Source organism: Pseudonaja textilis, chromosome 1, assembly GCF_049901715.1.
Source record: "Pseudonaja textilis isolate UNSWEBS1 chromosome 1, rPseTex1.2, whole genome shotgun sequence".
NCBI classification, from domain to species: Eukaryota; Metazoa; Chordata; class Lepidosauria; order Squamata; family Elapidae; genus Pseudonaja; species Pseudonaja textilis.
Genome location: NC_141990.1, coordinates 129,070,827 through 129,092,663, shown reverse-complemented (window position 1 = coordinate 129,092,663; position 21,837 = coordinate 129,070,827). Strand labels below are relative to the sequence as shown.

Sequence of the window (21,837 nt, the reverse complement as noted above, 5' to 3'; positions counted from 1 at the left end):
ACCAATAGCTATAGTTAATATATATATAATATACAGTAGATAATATAACTTGAAACTTGCAGTGTTATTATTTTAGGATACTGTTTTATTTTTTTCCAGCTAAAAGTATTTGTGTGTTGGTTTGTGTGAGAGAGAGAGGGATTGGCAAATTGGCATTTTTAATATAAAGGGGATTAGCATTTTTAAATAGTTTGTTTTGATTAAGAGATGGTGATAGCATTTCATACAAAAAGAGATGAATGTCAAAAATGCCCTTCTCCTCCATGCTGCATCGAGAGCCCAGGATGGGTTGACTCCTTCCTATGATGTCATTTAGCTGAGTCTGTACTAAGATATAAATGCCAGACCTCGGAAGTTACCCTAGCTTTTGACTCAGCTCCTTTCAGTCAATAGCTGTGTCTCTGAAACCTTTCCATCCTCCATCCTGGTCTCCTGAGGCTTTGACAGTACAATATGATCCTCAGGATCTGAGCAGATCTGGGCCTTATTTCCAACAGGCTTCTGGGCCCTAAGCTCCTCCCCCTCCCTCCAGGTCTCAAACCTTTTCTCAATCTAGGCCTGAAGCCACCTTCACTCCCACAGCAGCGGGCCTTCGGGCTTCTGCTTCTACCTTTGAGCATAGACCAGGCAATATCCAAGATGTTGTCTCATTGAACATTAGGCAGGGATTGGCTGAAGGCTTCAAGCAAATTCTTCGACCTCTGGGAAGGGCTCAGGCCCTTCTCCCTTCTCAGTCTATAAGTTCCCTGCCTCATCATCCTGATTTAGGGCAAGACCTTTGACCAAAGTCTTTCAGAGGAAGAGGACTCTCACCCAGAGCAGACATCCTCTGCATTGGTCTTCATCCCTTCTCTCTTCAGGCCATTACTCAGCATGGCCTTGGTCACTGCCACTGGAAGTGGCTCCCGAGAGTGAAGTGGCTCACAAGGAAATCCCTCTAGCTAGGGAGACACACTCTTCTCCAAGCCTGTAGTGCATGCAGGGGTTTTGCCTTCTCCCACTTTGCTCCTGGTCATGGTCAAGGAATAGTGCACTTCTCCTTCGGCAGGTCCTCGCCCAACTTCTCTGGATAAGCGTTTCTACCATGTCAGCGCAGCCCTGGACAATGCCCTGGCAGTGCCTTCTGTTGACATTCCGGCGTTGCATGGGCTGTTCGGCCTTCAACAGCAGCATCCTTTTTTCACGAGGGCATCCATACGGTGGCTGCACCAACTCCAGATTATATTGCCTACATCTGACCTTTGGTCTCACCAAGGCCTTAATAAGATTATCGCAGTGGCGGAATTCACTGCAGATGCCACTCTCAATTCCGCCCAATTTGCATCTAGGGCCATGGCATCTTCAGTAGCAGCAAGAAGACTGTTATGGCTCAGAAATTGGCAGGTGGAGTCACGCCGTAAATGGAAGCTGGTTTCAGTTCCATTTGCGGGCGACAAGCTCTTTGGCAATGCTCTGGAACCTTATTGCACTGAAACCAGAGATAAACGTAAGATTCTCTCTTCCTCTGGGAAGAGAGCCGACTATCGCCCAGCTCCTTATCGCCCTCCTGCCTTTCGAGCGGAGACCTCATCCCGCTTCCCCCAGTCTCAGAGTCCATACTCCCAACGCCAAGACCAACATGCGGAAACATCTGGCAGGCAACAACCTTCTACTGGTAAACAGCCCTTTTGCGGGGTGGGGGTCGTTCCTTCCGTTTCTCTAAGTAATCCCTCGTTCTCCCCACCCATAGGAGGTCACCTAGCCTTCTGTGCCTCCAAATCGGAGGAGTCAACGACGGATGCCTATGTGCTCTGCACTATTAGGTCAGGGTTACAATTGGACTTCCTAATGCCACCCCCAAAAGGGGGAAAAATAATTTTTTTTTTTTTTTGATCTGTCCTGCCTCTCGGGACATTTCAAGGCAAGACCTCATGAATCAGGCCATTCAACACCTTCTTGAAATCCAACCTATTCAACCTGTTCCCCCCTCTCAATGGGGACGTGGGCTTTACTCTCGCCTTTTCATCGTTCCCAAAGCCTCAGTGGGGGTGGCGAACCATCCTGGATATAAAAATTCTCAACCAATTTGTAAAATACAGACAAATTAAAACCCATCCTGGGCTCTCTCGCAGCATAGGTAGAAAGGGCGTTCAGGGTAACTTCTACCAACGCCCATTTCAGTGTAATCTGCAATCAATATCCTAACATCAGCTTTAGAGTTGTGGGGCACAGTTTTAAGGCATTGAACACCAGCCATTTTGACTGATGAAGTGCCAAATCAAAGTAACAGAGTAACCAAAGTAGTTAGAAATGTTAAAATCATACTGTATTAAAGAATAAAAATAATGAAAATATTGTCTGGATGAATATTTTTGGAATGAATTGTGGTTCTAATTTGTTCTGCCTTATGAAGAATTAATTTAGGGACATTTGAGCAAAAAACATTTGGGGAAAGGATGTTTGCGTGCATGTGTGGATTTAATACTTCTTAAATTGATATTGGGAGGAAATTTATTGAGGGGATATTGGCAGTCTTGATAGTTGAGATAAGTTAGATTGTCTCTGCTTTATACACAGTGCCTGGTCAGCAGGAGTGTTTACATGCCTGCTTCACAGTTATGCGAAACAGAGTTTGCTGAAGCAAACAATTTGCTCAAAAGATTGGCTAAGTAAATGACTTCTATGCAGGTAGTCTTCAAATTGCAACACAACTGAGCCCAAAATTTATGTTGTTTAGGGAGACATTTGTTAATTAGAATTAGAATTTTTTATTGGCCAAGTGTGATTGGACAACAAGGAATTTGTCTTGGTGCATATGCTCTCAGTGTGCATAAAAGAAAAGATACATTTGTCAAAAGTCAAGAATCATCAGGTACAACACTTAATGATAGTCCTAGGGTACAATAAGCAATCAAATCATACTAGGAAACTGTCAATATAGATGATAGGATACAAGCGACAAAGTTACAGCCATACAGTCACAAGCAGGAAGGGGGTGAATGATAAGGAGTGATGAGAAGATTAACAGTATTAATAGTGCAGACTTTGTAAATAGTTGGACATTGTTGAGGGAATTATTTGTTTAGCAGAGTGATGGCTTTTGGGGAAAAATGTTCTTGTGTCCAGTTGTTCTGGTGTGCAGTGCAGTTTAAGTGAGTTTTGCGACATTTTAAGACCTTTCTTGCCACAGTTGTTAAGTGAATCACTGCAGCTGATAAGTTAGTAACCCGTTTGTTAAGTGAATCTGGTTTCCCCATAGATTTTGCTTGTCAGAAGGTTGCAAAATGGGATCATAAGACTTTGGGACATTGCAATTGTCATAACTATGAGTCAGTTGCCAAGCATCTTAATTTTGATCACATGATCATAGGGATTCTGCAAAGGTTGTAACTGAAAAATGGTCATAAGTCACATTTTGCAGTGCCCTTGTAACTCTGAAGGGTCACTAAGTGGACTGCTGTAAGTTGAGAACAACCTGTATTTTACTTCTCAGACTTCTGAGTGGAATATATGTTCCCAGTCTCTGTAAAATGTTGTTCAGTTCTGCTAACTGATAATTGTTGAAGTATCCTTAATTAAATGCAGTGGAAAGTCAAGGCATTTGATTAAACTTAATATTATTTGAAAATTTTGGAATTAGCTGTCAGGAATCTCTAGAACTGGGGAAGAATTAAGGGACAGTCAGTCCTGAAGAACATTGTTCCTATTATTTTTGGAAACAAGGTTGGTTGTCTGTGGGGAGTAGGATTGGAGAAAGAGACAATGAAGCACATGTATCCAAATTGGGTTTGTCTAGTTTTATGATTTAGCACCTCATAGCTTACTATAATGTAGGAATGTGACGCTATGTCTTATGATTAAGATCTTTATTATAGCATCCTTATTGACTTCCATCTCCTTCATTTCACCATTCAATCCATCATCATCATCATCAAATCAATCAATCCATTTTTATTCAGCCACAGACCAGCAAACACCATTAAATTCTGCATAGGAAGTGATGAGAACATTGAATGTGATGCTAGAGCTTTGTTCCAGAGGGTTTTTACTGGATTTTTTTTCTTCATTGACTCAGTCCTCTTTCCCCTGAATATGGGATACTATATTTATGACAGGAAGCAGAAATAGCTCAAGATGGTACAGCATTAAGAAGAAAAGAGAAGGGAAAACAGATGGCTTTTAAAATTATCCAGAAGTAAGAGGTAGGAATTGCAGACTTTATCAAAGCTCTTTTGCATCCTTCAACTGGGAGGGGAACATTTCAATTTGATGACATACAACAGACTGTAGCTGGGTATAATCCTTCATGTAACCTTTCCTAATTTGGACAACCTTCAGATTTCAACTCTTAATATCCTCAAAGAGGATCATGTTATCTGGTGAATTCAGGAAGATGAAGTCATACATCAGGAAGGCACCAGCTTGAGGAGGACAGCTCTAATTCAACCATAGCATCTATTTCCTACAGAGAGAAAGGAAATTAGGCAGTAGGGCTTCGATATGCTTCAGATTTAAAGGAAAACAATTGGAATAATACCTGTCAGTAGCTTCTTGAACAGCTGCTGAATTTTCCTGGGACCACACAAGTGCCTTCTATGGCTGCAGTACAGAGGGGAGGGTGTTAACAGATAATCAGAGTTGGAAGGGACCTTGGAGGTCATCTAGTCCAACCCCCACCCAAGTGGGAGACCCTATACCATTTCTGACAAATGGCAGTCCAATCTCTTCTTGAAAATCTCAAGTGATGGCGCTCCCACAACTTCCGAGGGCAAGCCGTGCCATTGATTGATTGTTCTCACTGTCAGAAAGTTTCTCATTATTTCCAGGTTAAATCTCTCCTTGTTCAGTTTCCATCCATTATTCCTTGTCTGGCCTACAGGAGCTTTAGAAAATAGCTTGACCCCTTCCTCCCTGTGGCAGCCCCTCAAATATTGGAAGACTGCTATCATGTCTCTCCTGGTCCTTTTCTTTACTAGACTAGCCAAGCCCAGTTCCTGCAACCGTTCATTGTATGTTTTAGCCCCCAGTCCCCTAATTATCCTGGTTGATTTTCTTTGTGCTTTTTCCTAGAGTCTCAACATCTTTTTTATAATGTGGTGAACAAAACTGGATGCAGTACTCTAGGTGTGGTCTTACTAAGGCTTTATAGAGTGGTATTAGTACTTCCCTTGATCTTGATTGTATCCCTCTGTTAATACAATTTAGGATTGCATTAGCTTTTTTGGCTGCTGCTGCACACTGCTGGCTCATATTTAGCTGGTTGTCCACTAAGACTCCAAGATCCCTCTCACAGTTATTGCTATTGAGCCTGGTTTCACCAAGTCTATTTGTGTACTTTTGGTTTTTCTTGCCTAAGTGTAGGACTTGACTCTTCTCTACATTGAATTTCATTTTGTTAGATACGGCCCAGTGTTCTAGTCTGTCAAGATCCATCTGGATCTTGAGCCTGTCTTCTAGGGTGTTAGCTATTCCTGCCAGCTTAGTATCATCTGCAAATTTGGTAAGTTCCCCTTCTATTCCCTCATCTAAGTCGTTAATGAAGATATTGAAGAGTACGGGGCCTAAGACAGAACCTTGTGGCACCCCACTGCTTACTTCCCTCCATGTAGACCTAGACCCATTAAGGACTACTCGTTGAGTACGGTTTGCCAGCCAGTTGCGAATCCATCTAGTGGTGGTGCTATCTATTCCACTTTTTTCTAGCTTACTAAGAAGTAGGTTGTGGTCTACTTTGTCAGATGCCTTGCTGAAATCTAAATATATTACGTCCACAGTATTTTGCTGGTCTACTAATTTAGTCACTGTGTTGAAGAATGAAATAAGATTGGTTTGTCATGATCTGTTTTTAACAAACCGGTGCTGACTGCTAGTTATTATTTTACTTGTTTCTAGATGTTGGCAGATCTGTTTTTTTATTATCTTTTCCAGTATCTTCCCGGGTATTGATGTTAGGCTGATTGGTCTATAGTTTCCTGGGTCTGTTTTTTTTCCTTTTTTGAAGATGGAACCACATCAGCTCTTTTCCAGTCCTCTGGTAGTTCCCTGGTGCTCCAGGATTTTTGAAAGATATGGTGCAGTGGTTCTGAGATGACCTCTGCCAGCTCCTTTAAAACTCTGGGATGTAATCCATCAGGCCCCAGTGATTTGTTTTCATCAAGATCAGACAGGTGTTCTCTTACTATTTTTTTTGCTTATTTTAACTTTTATTTCTGGTCTGTCTTTTACAGTTATGTTTTTGGTGGGTTGAGCTATAGTTTCTTTTTGCGTGAAGACAGATACAAAAAATGAGTTAAGCAGTTCTGCTTTCTCTCTGTTGCCTGTTACTTCCTTGCCATCTTCTCTCTTTAGTGGACCGACTGTTTCCTTGATTTTTTTCTTGTTATTTATATGTTGGAAGAAACTTTTTTATTATCTTTGACTTTTGTTGCAAGTCTTTGTTCATTCTGAGCCTTTGCTCTCCTGACTTCATCTTTGCAGATTCTGGCTATCTGTTGATATTCTGTCTTAGTTGTGTGACCTTCTTTCCATTTTTTGTACTTGTCCTTTTTTTCTTTCAATTTGCCAGAGAGATCTTTGTGCAGCCATGCTGGTTTCTTCTTGGATTTCTTGTTTTTCTTTTTCAGTGGTATTGTGCTGGTCTGGGCTTCTATGATCATACTTTTTAGAGTTTCCCAAGATTCTTGAATTGTTTTCCCCTTTAGGATTTTCATCCATGGAATCTTTCCCAAGTTCTCTCTGAGTTTATTGAAATCAGCCCTTTTAAAATCCAAGACTCTGGTATCATTATGTTCTCTTGGTTGTGTTTGTGTTATGCTGAATTCTAGTATGACATGGTCACTTTCACCCAAGGTTCCTGCAGTTTCAACTCCTTCTATCGCTTCTTCTCTGTTTGTAAGAATTAAGTCCAGTATGGCTGTCCCTCTAGTTTCACCCTCTACCTTTTGGACAACAAAGTTGTCAGCTAGGTTGGTTAGGAACTTATTTGATTTCTCACTTGGTGCAGAATTAGTTTTCCAATTGATATCAGGATAATTGAAGTCTCCCAGAAGGGAGAAGGGAAGGAATTGGTTTAAGGCAAGGGTCTTCAGACTTGACAGCTTTAAGACTTGTGGACTTCAACTCCCAGAATTCCTGGGCTAACATGACCAGAGGAAGAATTCTGGGAGTTGAAGTCCACAAGTCTTAAAGCTGTCAAGTTTGAAGACCCCTGGTTTAAGGAGTTGCCCATGCACTTCCCAAAGCACCTTTTTTTCTTTGAGTTAAAAGTACTCCACAGCCCTACTTTTCAATCACGCAAACATGCTGAGCTGCATATAGTTCTGATGTACCTTGGAGAGGTATCACACACTCACAAACCATACTGACACAGCGGGTCTGAAGTTCAATCCCTGGCATCTTCAGGTAGGGCTGGAGAAATTGCTACCTGTAACTCTACTGTGCTACAGTTAGTTATTATAACTTTAAAATGAGGATCAAAATCTGACTTTGTGTGACTTTCTGCATTCTTAAGTGTTTTTAGTATGCATATGGTAATTTTCTGCCTTCTGGTATGGCAGGTATGCTGCTCCATTGTCGCAGGGCATTCTGCCCAGCTTAGAAAGTTTTAGAGGGTTTTGTCCAATTTATTTTTGATTTACAGCAGGAAGAGAAGCAAGAGGCTGTACAGTACTGTATTGCAAAATTCCAGCGTTCTGGAGAGCTATCTGTAAAATTTCTATTGTAAGATTAAATTTATGTAGAAATGGGATTCCTCTGGGAATGAAGATAAAAGCGTTGAGTTTCCTTTCCCTGGTAATACAGGATAAACCTGGTTTTGTCCTCCATGTTGCATCGAGAGCCCAGGGTGGGTTGACTCCTTCCTATGATGTCATTTAGCTGAGTCTGTACTAAGATATAAAAGCCAGCCCCCGGAAGAGACCCCAGCTTTTGACTCAGCTCCTTTCAGTCAGTAGCTGTGTCTCTGAAAGCTTCTGTTAGATAACACTCACCAGCGATCTTCAGTGCTGTTTTTCCTCGTTTCAAGCAAGGTTGGGAGCAGCATTGGCAGAGTGCTGTTCAGGCAAGTTGGGCAGCGTCTGTAGACCTCCCCCATGCCTGCAGTTTGAGCGGTTGTAAAAAGCGATTGGCAAACGGATAGCAGCTTCAGCCAGCTGAGGTTCTGTAGATAGCACTCACCAGCAATCTTCAGTACCGTTTTTCCTTGCATCAGCAGCTCCCAGGATCTGGGCAGCTGCTCTTCCAGGAGAGCAGGGCTCTCTCTCTCCTGCGGCATTGGGAGCAGTGTTGCCATAGTGCTGTTCAGGCAAGTTGGGCAGCGTCTGTAGACCTCCCCCACGCCTGCGGTTTGAGCGGTCGTAAAAAGCGATCGGCAAACCGATACCAGCATCAGCCAGCTGATCATGTGGCCAGAGGTTGCCCTTTGCTGGCTCTTTATAGGAAAAATTCTTCGATCTCGGAGCCTTTTCCCATAGTCAGCAGCCATCTTGGATTAAAGCCTTCCACCACAAGGTGAGCGGCCATTTTCTAAGCCCGGGGGCCAATTTATACCCTAAGGGGCTTAATACAAAAAATTTACAAACAGTTTCTTTCCATCGTAAGAGCCTTTATTCTTCAAATGGAGCAAGATAAGGGTCAGGCAGAGCCCCCTCCCCTCCCAGTGGAACAGTCTCTTAAGCCAATAAGAGAAAAAGTTGTAGGCAATGCACCCAATCAGTCCAGAGGGAGGTGGCTGCTAAAATCAGAGCTAAGGCTCTAACCCCTAAGAAGGCAACTCAGGCTGAGTTGAGGGCAGAAAAGCGCAGACATGCAGCCCTAGAGAGGCAGTTCAACAGAACTATTCAACAGAAGGGAGTGCAACTAGAGCATGTTTCAGGTGATACCTGTGGGCCCCAGCCAAGCCCTCCCAAGGGAGAAGTTATCTATGAGCCTTTCCATCCTCTATCCTGGTCTCCTGAGGCTTTTGCAGTACAGTGATCTTCAGGATCTAAGCAGATCTGGGCCTTATTTCCAACAGGCTTCTGGGCCCTAAGCTCCTCCCCCTCCCTCCAGGCCTCGAACCTCTTCTCAATCTAGGCCTGAAGCCACCTTCACTCCCTCAGCAGCCGGCCTTTGGCCTTCTGCCCCTACCTTTAAGCATAGACCAGGGGATATCCAAGATGTTGTCTCTTTGGCCATTAGGCAGGGATTGGCTGAAGGCTTCAAGCAAATCCTTTGACCTCCGGAAAGGGTTCAGGCCCTTCTCCCTTCTCAATCTATAAGTTGCCTCATCACCCTGATTTACACAGACCCCAGGGTCCATTCTTCTCTACCAGAATGGGAGGAGGTTGATGAGGAGGGAAGGGCTTCACCATCTGAACACAGTTACTCCTCGTGAAGAGGGCGAGACCTTTGACCAAAATCTTTCAAAGGAAGAGGACTCTCGCCCAGAGCAGACATCCTCTGCATTGGTCTTCAGTCCTTCTCTCTTCAGGCCATTACTCAGCGTGGCCTTGGTCACTGCCAAGCTGTCACCAGAGGAAGTGGCTCCCGAGCCACAAGGAATTCCCTCTAGCCAGGGAGACTCATTCTTCTCCAAGCCCTAGTGCATGCAGGGGTTTTGCCTTCTCCCACTTTGTTCCTGGACATGGTCAAGGAACAGTGCTCTTCCCCTTCGGCAGGTCCTCGCCCATCTTCTCTGGCCCCTCCCTTGATTCGTCCGGAGAGGGTAAGTCATATTTCTGTATTCATTTGTGCTTTCAGAGACACCTTTCAGTCTGTCAAGTATCTTCGCCAAAGCTGGGGTAACTTCTGAGGTCTGGCTTAGTACATCTTAGTACAGACTCAGCTAAATGACATCATAAGAAGGAGTCAACCCATCCTGGGCTCTCTCAGAACATAGATAGAAAGGGCGTTCATGGTAACTTCTACCAACGCCCATTTTAAAAGGATAAAGTTTGAGAGGTATATTCATTGACTTTATTCTTCCAAATAGGGTTTGGGTCTGTGGTTTTATGAATAATATAAGAAATAAAGAAAGTTAAAGAGGGAAGGGTTTGTATTTGTAACCAGGGTATAGTGTAGATTAAACTAGCCTTTCTAAACAAATCTTGTTAATGTGATAGTATATTGGATAGATATCAAGAGCTTATTTTTAAAATGTTTTAATGATCTTTCTTTAATTTCAGTTCTGTACAGAGATTTTGCTTTTTTCTTTTGAAGGAAGATTTTTTCATGCTACTGTGATTCTTGAAAGAAATATCCTGGACTCAGTCCAGTTTGAAGTAATAAATGCTATAAGAGTTTGTCTTAAAATTTGCCCTGAGTAAAGTTTGTAAATTATTCTGGATTGCTTTTGTTCTGACCTGCCAGGAATAGAAGAATAACTAAAACAAGTGATTCTATATCATGTCTGAAACTTGGCGTATGCATGGAGATAAGTTTGTCCTCTAGGCATTTTCTTTATTAGAAGAACAAAGAATGTAAGTGGGGGGGGGGTAAGATTCCTGATTTACTCATTTCCAAGATTTGGAGGTACCATTATCTGGAAAATATGTTGGTACATTCCAGCTTTCATTGCCAAAAGCAACATGTGTTTATTGATATTTATTGTTAATCTTACACTGATAGCAATGTTTAAAAATATTCATTCATTTCATGTATGGTGAAAAAAGGTGATGGAAAATATGGTTGCACCACAGCTCCAGGGGGCCAGGATGAAACACATTATATGGAGCTATTCCAGTTGGGTTTCAGACCAGGTTATGGGACAAAACATCTTTGGTAGATGAACTCTGGTAAGAGCGGGATAGGGGTAGTGCATCTTTTTAACACTTACTGATCTCTTGGTAGTTTTCAATATAATTCTGCTGGGGCTAGCTGTAGAATTTGGGACTGGGTGGCCAGTTTTGTGCTGGTTTGGCGCCTTTCTCCAAGGCTGGTCCCAATTGGTATTGTTAGGGAACAAGAAGTCCACCCTGTGACTGCTGCTCTGTGATGTGCCACAAGGCTCAGTAATTTCTCTTTTTGCTCCTTTTTAAAATCTACATGAAGCCACTAGGTAAGATCATCTGACAACACGGAATGATGTATCATCAATATGTTGATGATATTCAACTCTACAGTTCCATCCTAGGTGATTCAAGTGTTGCTGTGGCTGCCTTTTTGCGGTGACTAGAGGCTGGGATGGGGGGAGGTCTGAATGAGGGACAACAGGCTTCAGCCGAGCCCTCGGAAGATGGACTAGTTGTGGATCCATGGAGTTTATCATCTTTGGTCTCAGATAGGGTTGCACTATCTCAGACAGACCCTGTTCCAACCTGGGGTTTCTCCTAGACTCACAACTCCTGCTCAAAGAGCAGGTGGCAGTCATGTCTAGGAGAACCTTCACTTAATTTTGTGTTGTGTGTCAATTGCGCCATTTCCTAGGTCATGAGGTCCTGCACTTGGTCATCTCTTATTGGATTATTTCAAAGAACTCTGCACGGGTGTATTCTTGAAGCTACAACTGGTATATAATGCAACTATGCAGACACTTCTGGAGGTTTCTGGGATGGTGCATGTAATACCAATGTAATATGAGGTGCACTGGTTGCTGTTAGCTTCCAGGACCAATTCAAGGTGTTGGTTATTATCTAGAAAAAACTTTTGTGGCAATGAACCAAGTAATTTGAGGAATGGTCATGCCCCAGTGGGTTTGGCCCATCCCATCCAGAAAGGCATTTGAGTTATTGGGGTTGAGGAGAAGAGCTTTGTCTGCCATGGCTCCTGACCTCTGGAACATCTTACCACCAGAGATGAGAGTCGTTTCCAGCCTTCTGAAAGGGCATTAAATCCAGACTGTACCAATGGGCTTGGGGCCCAGATGAGGGAGTGCTATACTAAAGGGGGTTGGTTGAGTAAGAGACAAAAATCCACCCTCTTACCACCTGTGATCTTGTTTTTCAACCTATTTTTAATGGTTAATTTTAATGTTGTTAATTTTTTATGTTTATGTTTTTATGCCATTGTAAGCTACCCAGAATCAGTTTGAATAGTAAAACCAGGGAGTGGGGAGATACAAATTTGATAAATAATTGAATGTAATTCTTAACTTTGTTTCTCTCATTCTTTCTTTTGCTCTGTTTACCTAAAAAACACATTGTTTCCCATCTACCAAGAGATTATTGCTTTCAGCCAGATATGTGTGAAATAACTCCTTTTAAAACATATTGAGAAGCATAAGGTCACATTATTCAGGTCACATTTTAGAACCCCAAGTTCATTATATTCCCATCCAAGGCAGGTTGGATTCTAATTGTCTAATAATCTATCAATTGTCAATAAGAAATACTTTCATCATCTTTTCACTGTTTCTCTCAATTAGTTTGATAACAGCATCATAACTCTGCTTTAAACTGGAGGATTTTTTTTAATTTAGATGGAAAAAAGATATAAGGTTAGATGTCATTAGGCAGTACACAAACCCTAACTCCATTTATTTCCCCCCTTCAACAACATATATGTTAAATACATATGCATGATAGAACCCCTTCTGTGGGTTGGCACCAAGAACCACAGAAACCATTGGATTACCCTCTGAACAGGACATCCGGAAGAAAAATAGAATAATGTGGAATTCCACAGAGGGTTTGGTTTTTGTTGCATACCACACTTCCCTTTTTCTTTTCTTGCTTTCTTTTTCTTGCTTTAATTAGAGAGATATGCCATTGAGAAAGATATAATACACTTATTAGCCAATGTTTATTTTCAACTTGTTAAAATGTTAAAAAATATGGCAGTAATCAAAGACTTTTTTCTCCCTTCCCTAACAGAGATCTTCGGTTCAATCGAATTAAAGAAATCCAGCCTGGTGCATTTAGGAGGCTTAAAAATTTGAACACATTGTAAGTTTTATCCCTCTTAGAACATTTTTTTCCCTTTTGTAAACTGTTAACTATTTTTATCTGTATCCCCATTTGTACCATATTTTGTCTCATTAAGACTAGTAAGACTTGTTTAGGTGTAATATTAAGTTTTCCTTATGTTGATTTCCGATTAGAGTTTTAAAGATTTTAAATTTAGTATTTTGTGAAATCCACATGAAAAAACATAAGAAATCTAGCCATCTGTAATTTTTGTTGACATCCATATACATTTATCTAATTTGCAGTCATGTAAAACAGGGGTGTCAAAAAGGATTTATTCGAGGGCCGGATCAGGGGAGCAAGGGGGAGGAAGATGGGACGGATGCCTCCTGCAGCCCCCTCCCAGCCAAAATAGGGCACTTTTTGGCTGGCAGAATGCTGCTGGAGGCTGGGGAGGCTGAAAACGGGCCTTGCGGGGGCCCTGTGGGACCTCCGTGTGGCCCGTTTTGGCCAGCAGAGGCACCATGGGCCAGTCCTTTGATATTTCCGGGCCAGCCCCGTGGACCAGATTTAAACACGCAGGCCTTGAGTTTTACACCCCTGATGTAAAATAATTGACAGCCACTGGACCACCAACCGGGATCCACCATGATCTATCCATTTCTTGTCACTTTTATCTAAATCAATAAGGGCAATATATTTTTTAATATTTTGAATTTTTGAAAATATTAATGCAGTGTTTCCACCTGGACACAGGCCTTTCTATTGGTAGCAGAAATTTCCATAAAAACTTATCAGAAGTTGTTCATCTAATTCATAGTACAGGTAGTCCTTGACATACAACAGTTCATTTAGTGACCATTTGAAGTTACAGTGATACTGAAAAAAGTGACTTATGATCATTTTTCATACTTACAACCACTACAGCATCCCCATGGTCATGTGACCAAAATTCGAATACTTGGCAACTGACTCACATTTATGAGGGTTGCAGTGTCCTGGAGTCAGGTGATCACCTTTTGCAACCTTCTGACAAGCAAAGTCAACGAGAAACACCAGATTTACTTAACAACAGTGTTAACTGATTTAACAACTGCAGTGATTCACTTATCAGCTGTGGCAAGAAAGGTCATACAATGGGCAAAACTCACTCAACAGATGTCTTACTTAGCAACAGAAATTTTGGGCTCAATTGTGGTCATAGGTCAAGGACTACCTGTATTGATAGATTTTATTTCAGCTGGTGTCCTCCAGATTTGTTGGGGCAACTATTTGAAGTCCAAGCCATCATATATATTATAGGTACAGTAGGATATATTAATAGAAATCACAACGGCCAAAATGCAAAGCATACTTAAAGTAGGCCAACCAAATTGTTGCTAATAAGTGAGCAAGCTTTTCAATTTTCCGCTACTCCCATCAGATGATAATAATATTCAGAGAGAAATAATAGCATTAGTAGTACTTTTGCCATTGAATGTAAAGCATACTTTGAATGTTGTAACTACTCCAGCTATCTTCCTGAAAAAGAAGTGTTGACATATTTTGGAATAAAGTATCTGTTCCATACTTCTTTTTATTTTTCAACAAATCATTTTAAGAAAACCCTGTTATTGTTATTTGTAATTAATTGTTGCAGTTCTTCAGTGGAAAAAGATACCTCTTTTTGTTTTATATCTTAGACTCCTCAACAATAATCACATTAAAAGAATACCAACTGGAGCATTCGAAGACCTTGAAAATCTAAAATATCTGTAAGTGCAAACATATTCTCGGAGATATGTTGATATAAAATTTGTATGATGCACTAGGCCTGTGCGTATTTGCTTGATCAAGGATTCTTTGGTTACTTTTAAGCCTCTCTTTTGTCTTGTAAGTTGCAAAAGCCGGAAGTACTATAGACAGCAGCCTCTTCTTAGCAATTATAAACGTATTCCCAAGCTGGAAGAGGCTTCTGTGTAAGAACTGTGTAGACATGGAAGTCCCTTGGCTAGGATTAATATAGATTCTTCTTAATTTTTCTGTGCATTTTTCTATTAATAAAGCTTAGCATTCAGTATTCTTTCTTAAGGACTTAAACTAAGGGCTGTTGCACAGTATTTTCAAAGCACCGTAAAAACTTAATTTACATCAAAATATATTAATGTTAATGTTAGTATGATATCATAGCAAAGGTATTCAGTAGGTTCTGACCGGTTCTGGAGAACCAGTCGCGGAAATTTTGAATAGTTCGGAGAACCTGTGGTAACCCTTCCCCAGGAGTGGGGAGGGAATGGAGATTTTACAGTATCCTTCCTCTGCAATGCCCACCAAACCACACCTACCAAGACATGCCACGCCCATCAAGCAACGCCCACAGAACTGGTAGTAAATTTTTTTGAATCCCACCACTGTATCATAGCAACCCCAAACAATGTTAGGTGGGTTTCTGAGTTTTCCATTTATGGTTTTTCAATTAGCATATGAGAGTAGTTCATTCTCCTTCAGTGATATCATTGCAAAGACAAAAATTAGAAATAAGCTCCATGGCCAGAATATATGAAAGAAAATGAGTCTTACATATGAATGTAAATAAAATTATTTGCATGATGAGGGACCTTAAGAAAGAAGTAAGCAATAAAAGATAAAACTTCCCACCAGATCTCTCTGCTCAACATGGGAGATTCGGGAATGAATTAGTTGAACAAATGTGTCTGTGGGAAGTAGATTATTCAGAAATGAAATGCATGCATAAAAAGACAAGTTCTTATCAGTAGTTCTATAAAAGCTAGTAAGTGCAGGTTTCCAAGCATACAGCTGAAGGCAGAGCATAGAAAAAGGAGAAGGAAGCTTGGCTTATGACTAAAAGAGGAATTCTGGAATTAGTATGCTTAGTTTAAAAACATGGCTGGGTGAAGGCGCTTTAGAGAATTTGAAGATTGCTCAGCCCTCTCCCTAGAAAATAGGAATGCTACGCAATATACAGAAGATGGAATCCAATGTGCTATTTCTGCTGATGTGACTTTTCTGAGCAGAACCAAATAAAAAATATTTCTCTGCTCGATTGACCCTCTCAGCACCTGTACTTCTGTGGTGGCCTGAGCAAGATTTTTGAGATTTTTCCGGTTAATTTTGGCTACTTGTCTGTATAATTTCTCTATAGTCTTATCCTTTCTTCTATTTTCAATGGTGGCTTGTTTAAATATGGGTTGTTTAATAACCTCCTTACACAGACACATTGATTTTATTACCTGCATCACATTTGTCTTTCTCACTGGAATAGCTTGCAGTTCCACATTTTAAAGAAACTCCCATTCATCTTGAATGTCATTCTCCTTGAATACTTATATCTGTTGGGCATGGAGAAGATCATTAATATCTCAGCTTTTAATTTTTTTAATATTCTGAATCTCAAGGTGTGTAATGTTGACTTCAAACCAAAGTATTTTCAACTTTCCACTTTCTAACCAATTATTCCATATTAAATTTGTGAAATTTTATGACAGCTGATCTTCTGGTTTATTGGATTAACTGCAAAAAGAAGAATTTGTTAGCAGATTGGATCAGATATTTACTAGCTCTTCTATATTTTCATCAGAACAATGGAAATTTCTCATGATTATGCTTTCCCATTGTAAAAATTGGTAACCTGGTCTAGGAAAGTATAATACTAATCTTCTGTCTAATATGCTGTATGGCAAATGCATGCAATTACATTCTGATTATTTCCTTTTCCTTTTATTTTCATACAAATGTACAAAAACTATGTTTGCTGTGCTTTTGCTCTGATGTGATTTGGTGTACTGTTATGGATCTAGTTCTGAATATATGTACATTTAGAAAGTATATTCAAAATGAGTACTTTTTTTCTTTTCAACATCTGATTGAGTTGATAATGGTATATCATAGTGCTATCTCTTAGAAGAAGATGACCAGATCTCTTCATTGGGGTGCTTCCAGTCCTTTTCTGTAGAACATTAATTGGAATGAAATGTCCCTTAGAACTGTATCCAGTTTTGTTAATGTATCTAATTTATATTTTTGTAAGAAAATATAGTAAGAAGTGAATTACTAATTGACCCCAAAAACCCTATATAATGGTAAAATATTGGCTAGATGATTTCATAATTGGCTCGATAATTGGCTCGATAATCTCATAAAATGCTTACTAATGGATCAAAAGTATCTAGGAGGAAAATACGGCTCTGTCTGGGCACTGTGTAGTTCCATACTTTTATAAATTACTTTCCTACAAAAATATAAATCAGATACATTAACAGGACTGGACACAGTTCCAAGGGACATTTCATTCAATTTTCTCTCCTCTGAAGTATTAGCCACCACTCCTAGCTTTAGAACGATATTAACTCTGCAGATTTGATAGCAGAGTTTCAAATTCTCAGAGAATTTAAATATGAACCAGTAATATGATGCAACTGTCTGATTGATCATTGATATTTTGCGGTACACACAGGAGCCTCTACAGTGTATCTGAATTTGGTTTCCAGCAGGAGATTTGAATTAAATTGGTTGAATTGAATATACCAAAATGTACAAAAATATTTTAAATGCCAGAAAATGTATTTTTAATCTTTCTTGGTTTATAGCCCATTTCCTCAGATTTTTCCTTTGTTAACCTGAGAAAGAGTTTTTCAAGTTGCAAATTAATGAATAATAATGTCAGGAAATGAAATCCATAAAGTATATGTTGTTATATAATGACGGTTGCTATTCATAAAACATTAAGTGTGACAGTGATAATATTAGACAACTAATTAACACATATACTATGATAAAAATCTCTATTTAATCTGTTTTACTTTTCAGAAGCTGAATAGAACTTCACCTATCTTCCAGCCATTCCTATTGACTGCTGCTTTTATTCTAAATATAAAATTAATATTAATATTACATCATTTTATCTATCATTGTCCAAATACACCTGATGGTACTAATATTTAGGAAAATGCTATTGTCTGCAAAAGTCATAAAACACTGTGATGAATCTTTTAGATAAATGTATTTATATAAACTTGGAATTGAGTTTTTCAGACAGCAGAACGGCCTCAGTATGTAATTAACTATTTTGAGATGGAAATATTTGAATACTATCCCAGTTGTTTAATATTCTGTCAGCAGGACAGAATTTTTTTTACAATTCTATCAAAAAAAAACCCAAATAGAATTACCAACATATTTTAAAACATTAAAGAAGCTAGACATGATAAATAAATCTTTCATTTCTGGAAACCACTGTGCTGCTATATTTATTTAGCATTAAATTATCTGTAAATTTTATTAGTGTAATTGAACAATTAGTCTAGTTAATAAATACAAAAGGGTTGTGATGGTGCCCACCATTAACAGTTTTCACTGTGCTTCTTGTGATATCAATTTATTTTTCACTTGTATTATCATATTTTATATCATGTCAGAGGTTTGCATGCACTCCTGTGATGAAGTTGTACTCTATTTAATAATCAGACTCTTATACAGTTCCATTTATTAGTTGAGTTCCTAAATTCTCCCCAATTACATTTTTTTGTTCTGTGACTTCTTTAGCTTTTAACATTTAAAGTTAATTATTTTGATAGAATTGTTATGCTACAAATCTGATAATGTATTTTGAACTTTTCAAATTATTAATATTTTGAAGAGAAACAACTAATAATCTATTAGTTCAGGTAAAGTTACTAGTACCAGTACTAGAAACATGATTACAAGAGATTGACATAAATTATCTTAGTCCTATGAATTTGTGTATGTACTTCTGTAATCACACAGATGGACACTTTACTCATCATTATCTTAGTTCTGTGTCTTAATAATTCCCAGGCCTGTTCTGAAGCTGTCTTCTCAAATAGCATTGAAAGCTACTTGGGGATTATATTTGAAGTCCAGCACAGTTTTCTGTTTGTACCCTAAAGCTTCTGACCAACACTCCCAAATAAAAAGTGTTCTGTTGTGTACACATGTCTCGTTTTGTTGCTTTCCATTGTGTATTTGAAAAACTGTCCTCACATTTCAACTTAATTCCTTCACGCATTAATGTAACACTTGTTTGTGTATACTAATATTACTGATTATTTCTTGTTTCAGCTATTTGTACAAGAATGAAATCCAGTCAATTGACAGGCAAGCATTTAAAGGACTTGCCTCTCTAGAACAACTGTAAGTGCCTTTTCTCTACTGTGCTGTCATCTGTTTGGTTGCCTCAGAGAAAAAGTGCACGTTTTCCAATATTTCTTGTCTGCATGCCTTTTTGCATGATTGCACGGAATGAGTTTATGGTCCAGTGTGGTTGCAATCACTGACATGCAGAAAGCATATTTGTCAAGTATGTCATTTCTGTGTTTACATTTTATTTTATATATTTCTGTTTCAAGATAATTATGTGGCAGTTTCCAAGGGCAAGCATAATTTTAGCACCAAACATAAATGTGCATAAGAATTAGGGCTCCTGTTTCTACAAACAACTAATAGTTTAGATAAATAGAGTAATAAAAAATAGATACATAGAGCAATAAGCAAAATCCAGACAAATACTCCACTGCCCATGGCTTAGGGATTCAGCTTATTCCATTGGTTGTTCAAATGGTTGAACTGTTTCTCGATATCAAGGGAGTAGTAATTTGTTTTGAAAAGATAATTATACCGTATAATTTTTATAATTGATGATAGATTCAATCATAATATTGCAAATAATTCGCTTAGAAAAAAAGCAGGCCAACAATATTACCTTCCTACCTCAAGATAGTCACAGGTAATAGGAATGGCAATTTGCACATATAATTCTTTAGAGTTCATTAAAAAGACTTGATTCCACATTGCTGATTTCTGTCATTTAGTGCCATCCCAATAAAAAATAATATATAGTATATATGATGATGCTTATTTGAATGAACTGCTGCTTTAAGGAAGACTTTGCCTTTGAAGTGTCCACATTAGTGGACAAAAAGCAAACCACTGTATATTTATTGACTTATTGAAAAAAAAGCAAGCTATGATTCAAGCTGTCCGGTAGAAGCTACAGTGACATTGTGAATATCATAACATTTTGAGCAAATCATTACATCATTTAGAAAAATAAATTTTAGAGCCTGCTGAAAATATTATACCAAATTAGCTAGATTTTAAAATGGTTCCATTTACACTGATTGGGACTTCTAATTCTAATCATTTTGACACAGTAAGAGCAATGGATGGTCAGAATTTGTATATCATAAAACTGACCAGGTTTCATTCTAATACATCCCAATCACTCTGAAAATAAGCAGGCACATTCCCAGATTTTCCCTCTACCATTCACCTTCTGATTGCTAAACCAGCCAAGGAATAATCATAGATATTTTTGGAGTATATTTTTTTACATTATTGATATTTCTTAAAACATGGATTCTACATTTGCACAAAATAGGATTGTTGCTATCATCGTCAAAATAGTATATGTATTTCGAAGAATTTCATAGTTTACGTAGGACTTATGTGTATTTTAATAAACTCTATTATGGTGCAGACATCCTATTTTTTCTTGCTTGGATCCATCCAGTAGCATGATCAATAAACCATATATTGCTTAACATGCTATCTGTCCTACCTTAGCATCCCTTTAAAGAAGCTAAAATCATAGGATTATCCTTTGCTGACAAACCCTGGCTTTTGAGGAGCCACAAAGCAGGACTTGGCATGCGTTGAAGCAAGCAATTTCCTTTTCCCTGTGCATTCTCAGAAAGAACCAAATAAGAATGATTCCTTGTAATACCACATGAAAATGTATCACACAATGTAAATTGAAGAAATATTTCAGCATTAAAGTCTTCCTAAGTTTGGTATAGTTCATTGATATAAAATACACTGCTCAAAAAAATAAAGGGAACACAAAAATAAGACATCCTAGATCTGAATGAATGAAATATTCTTATTAAATACTTTGTTCATTACATAGTTGAATGTGCTGACAACAAAATCACACAAAAATTATCAATGGAAATCAAATTTAGCAGCCCATGGAGGTCTGGATTTGGAGTTACACTCAAAGTTAAAGTGGAAAAAAACACTACAGGCTGATCCAACTTTGATGTAATTTCCTTAAAACAAGTCAAAATGAGGCTCAGTAGTGCGTGTGGCCTCCACGTGCCTGTATGACCTCCCTACAATGCCTGGGCATGCTCCTGATGAGGTGGCGGATGGTCTCCTGAGGGATCTCCTCCCACACCTGGACTAAAGCATCCCCCAACTCCTGGACAGTCTGGTGCAACGTGGTGTTGATGGATGGAGCGAGACATGATGTCCCAGATGTGCTCAATTGGATTCATGTCTGGGGAATGGACGGGCCAGTTCATAGCATCAATGCCTTCATCTTGCAGGAACTGCTGACACACTCCAGCCACATGAGGTCTAGCATTGTCTTGCATTAGGAGGAACCCAGGGCCAACCGCACCAGCATATGGTCTCACAAGGGGTCTGAGGATCTCATCTCAGTACCTAATGGCAGTCAGGCTACCTCTGGCAAGCACATGGAGGGCTGTGCGCCCCCCTAAAGAAATGCCACCCCACACCATTACTGACCCACTGCCAAACCAGTCATGCTGGAGGATGCTGCAGGCAGCAAAATGTTCTCCACGGCATCTCCAGACTCTGTCACGTCTGTCACATGTGCTCAGTGTGAACCTGCTTTTATCTGTGAAGAGCACAGGGTGCCAGTGGCGAATTTGCCAATCTTGGTGTTCTCTGGCAAATGCCAAACATCCTGCACGTTGTTGGGCTGTATGCACAACACCCACCTGTGGACCTTGGGCCCTCATACCACCCTCACGGAGTCTGTTGCTGACCGTTTGAGCAGCCACATGAACATTTGCCGCCCGCTGGAGGCCATTTTGCAGGGCTCTGGCAGTGCTCCTCCTATCCTTCCTTGCACAAAGGCGGAGGTAGTAGTCCTGATGCTGGGTTGTTGCCCTCCTATGGCCTCCTCCACGTCTCCTGATGTACGGGCCTGTCTCCTGGTAGCGCCTCCATGCTCTGGACACTACGCTGACAGACACAGCAAACCACCTTGCCA

At 39.7% G+C, this 21,837-nt stretch overlaps 1 protein-coding gene across 3 annotated transcripts in view; it reads left to right on the top strand.

Moving 5' to 3' along the window:
- Nucleotides 1-21,837, top strand: part of PXDN (peroxidasin) — an 86,504-nt gene that overhangs the window by 16,112 nt on the left and 48,555 nt on the right. For 2 of the 3 annotated variants that reach the window (XR_015740139.1, XM_087916611.1), the window contains exons 2-4: nucleotides 12,768-12,839; nucleotides 14,483-14,554; nucleotides 18,879-18,950. Coding sequence is in view for 2 of the 3 variants with exons in the window: in XM_087916611.1 (XP_087772737.1) it covers nucleotides 12,768-12,839; nucleotides 14,483-14,554; nucleotides 18,879-18,950 (216 nt within the window). In the remaining variant the exon portion in view is untranslated. The remainder of the gene's footprint in view (nucleotides 1-12,767; nucleotides 12,840-14,482; nucleotides 14,555-18,878; nucleotides 18,951-21,837) is intronic. The other variant, XM_087916602.1, reaches the window with a different exon arrangement.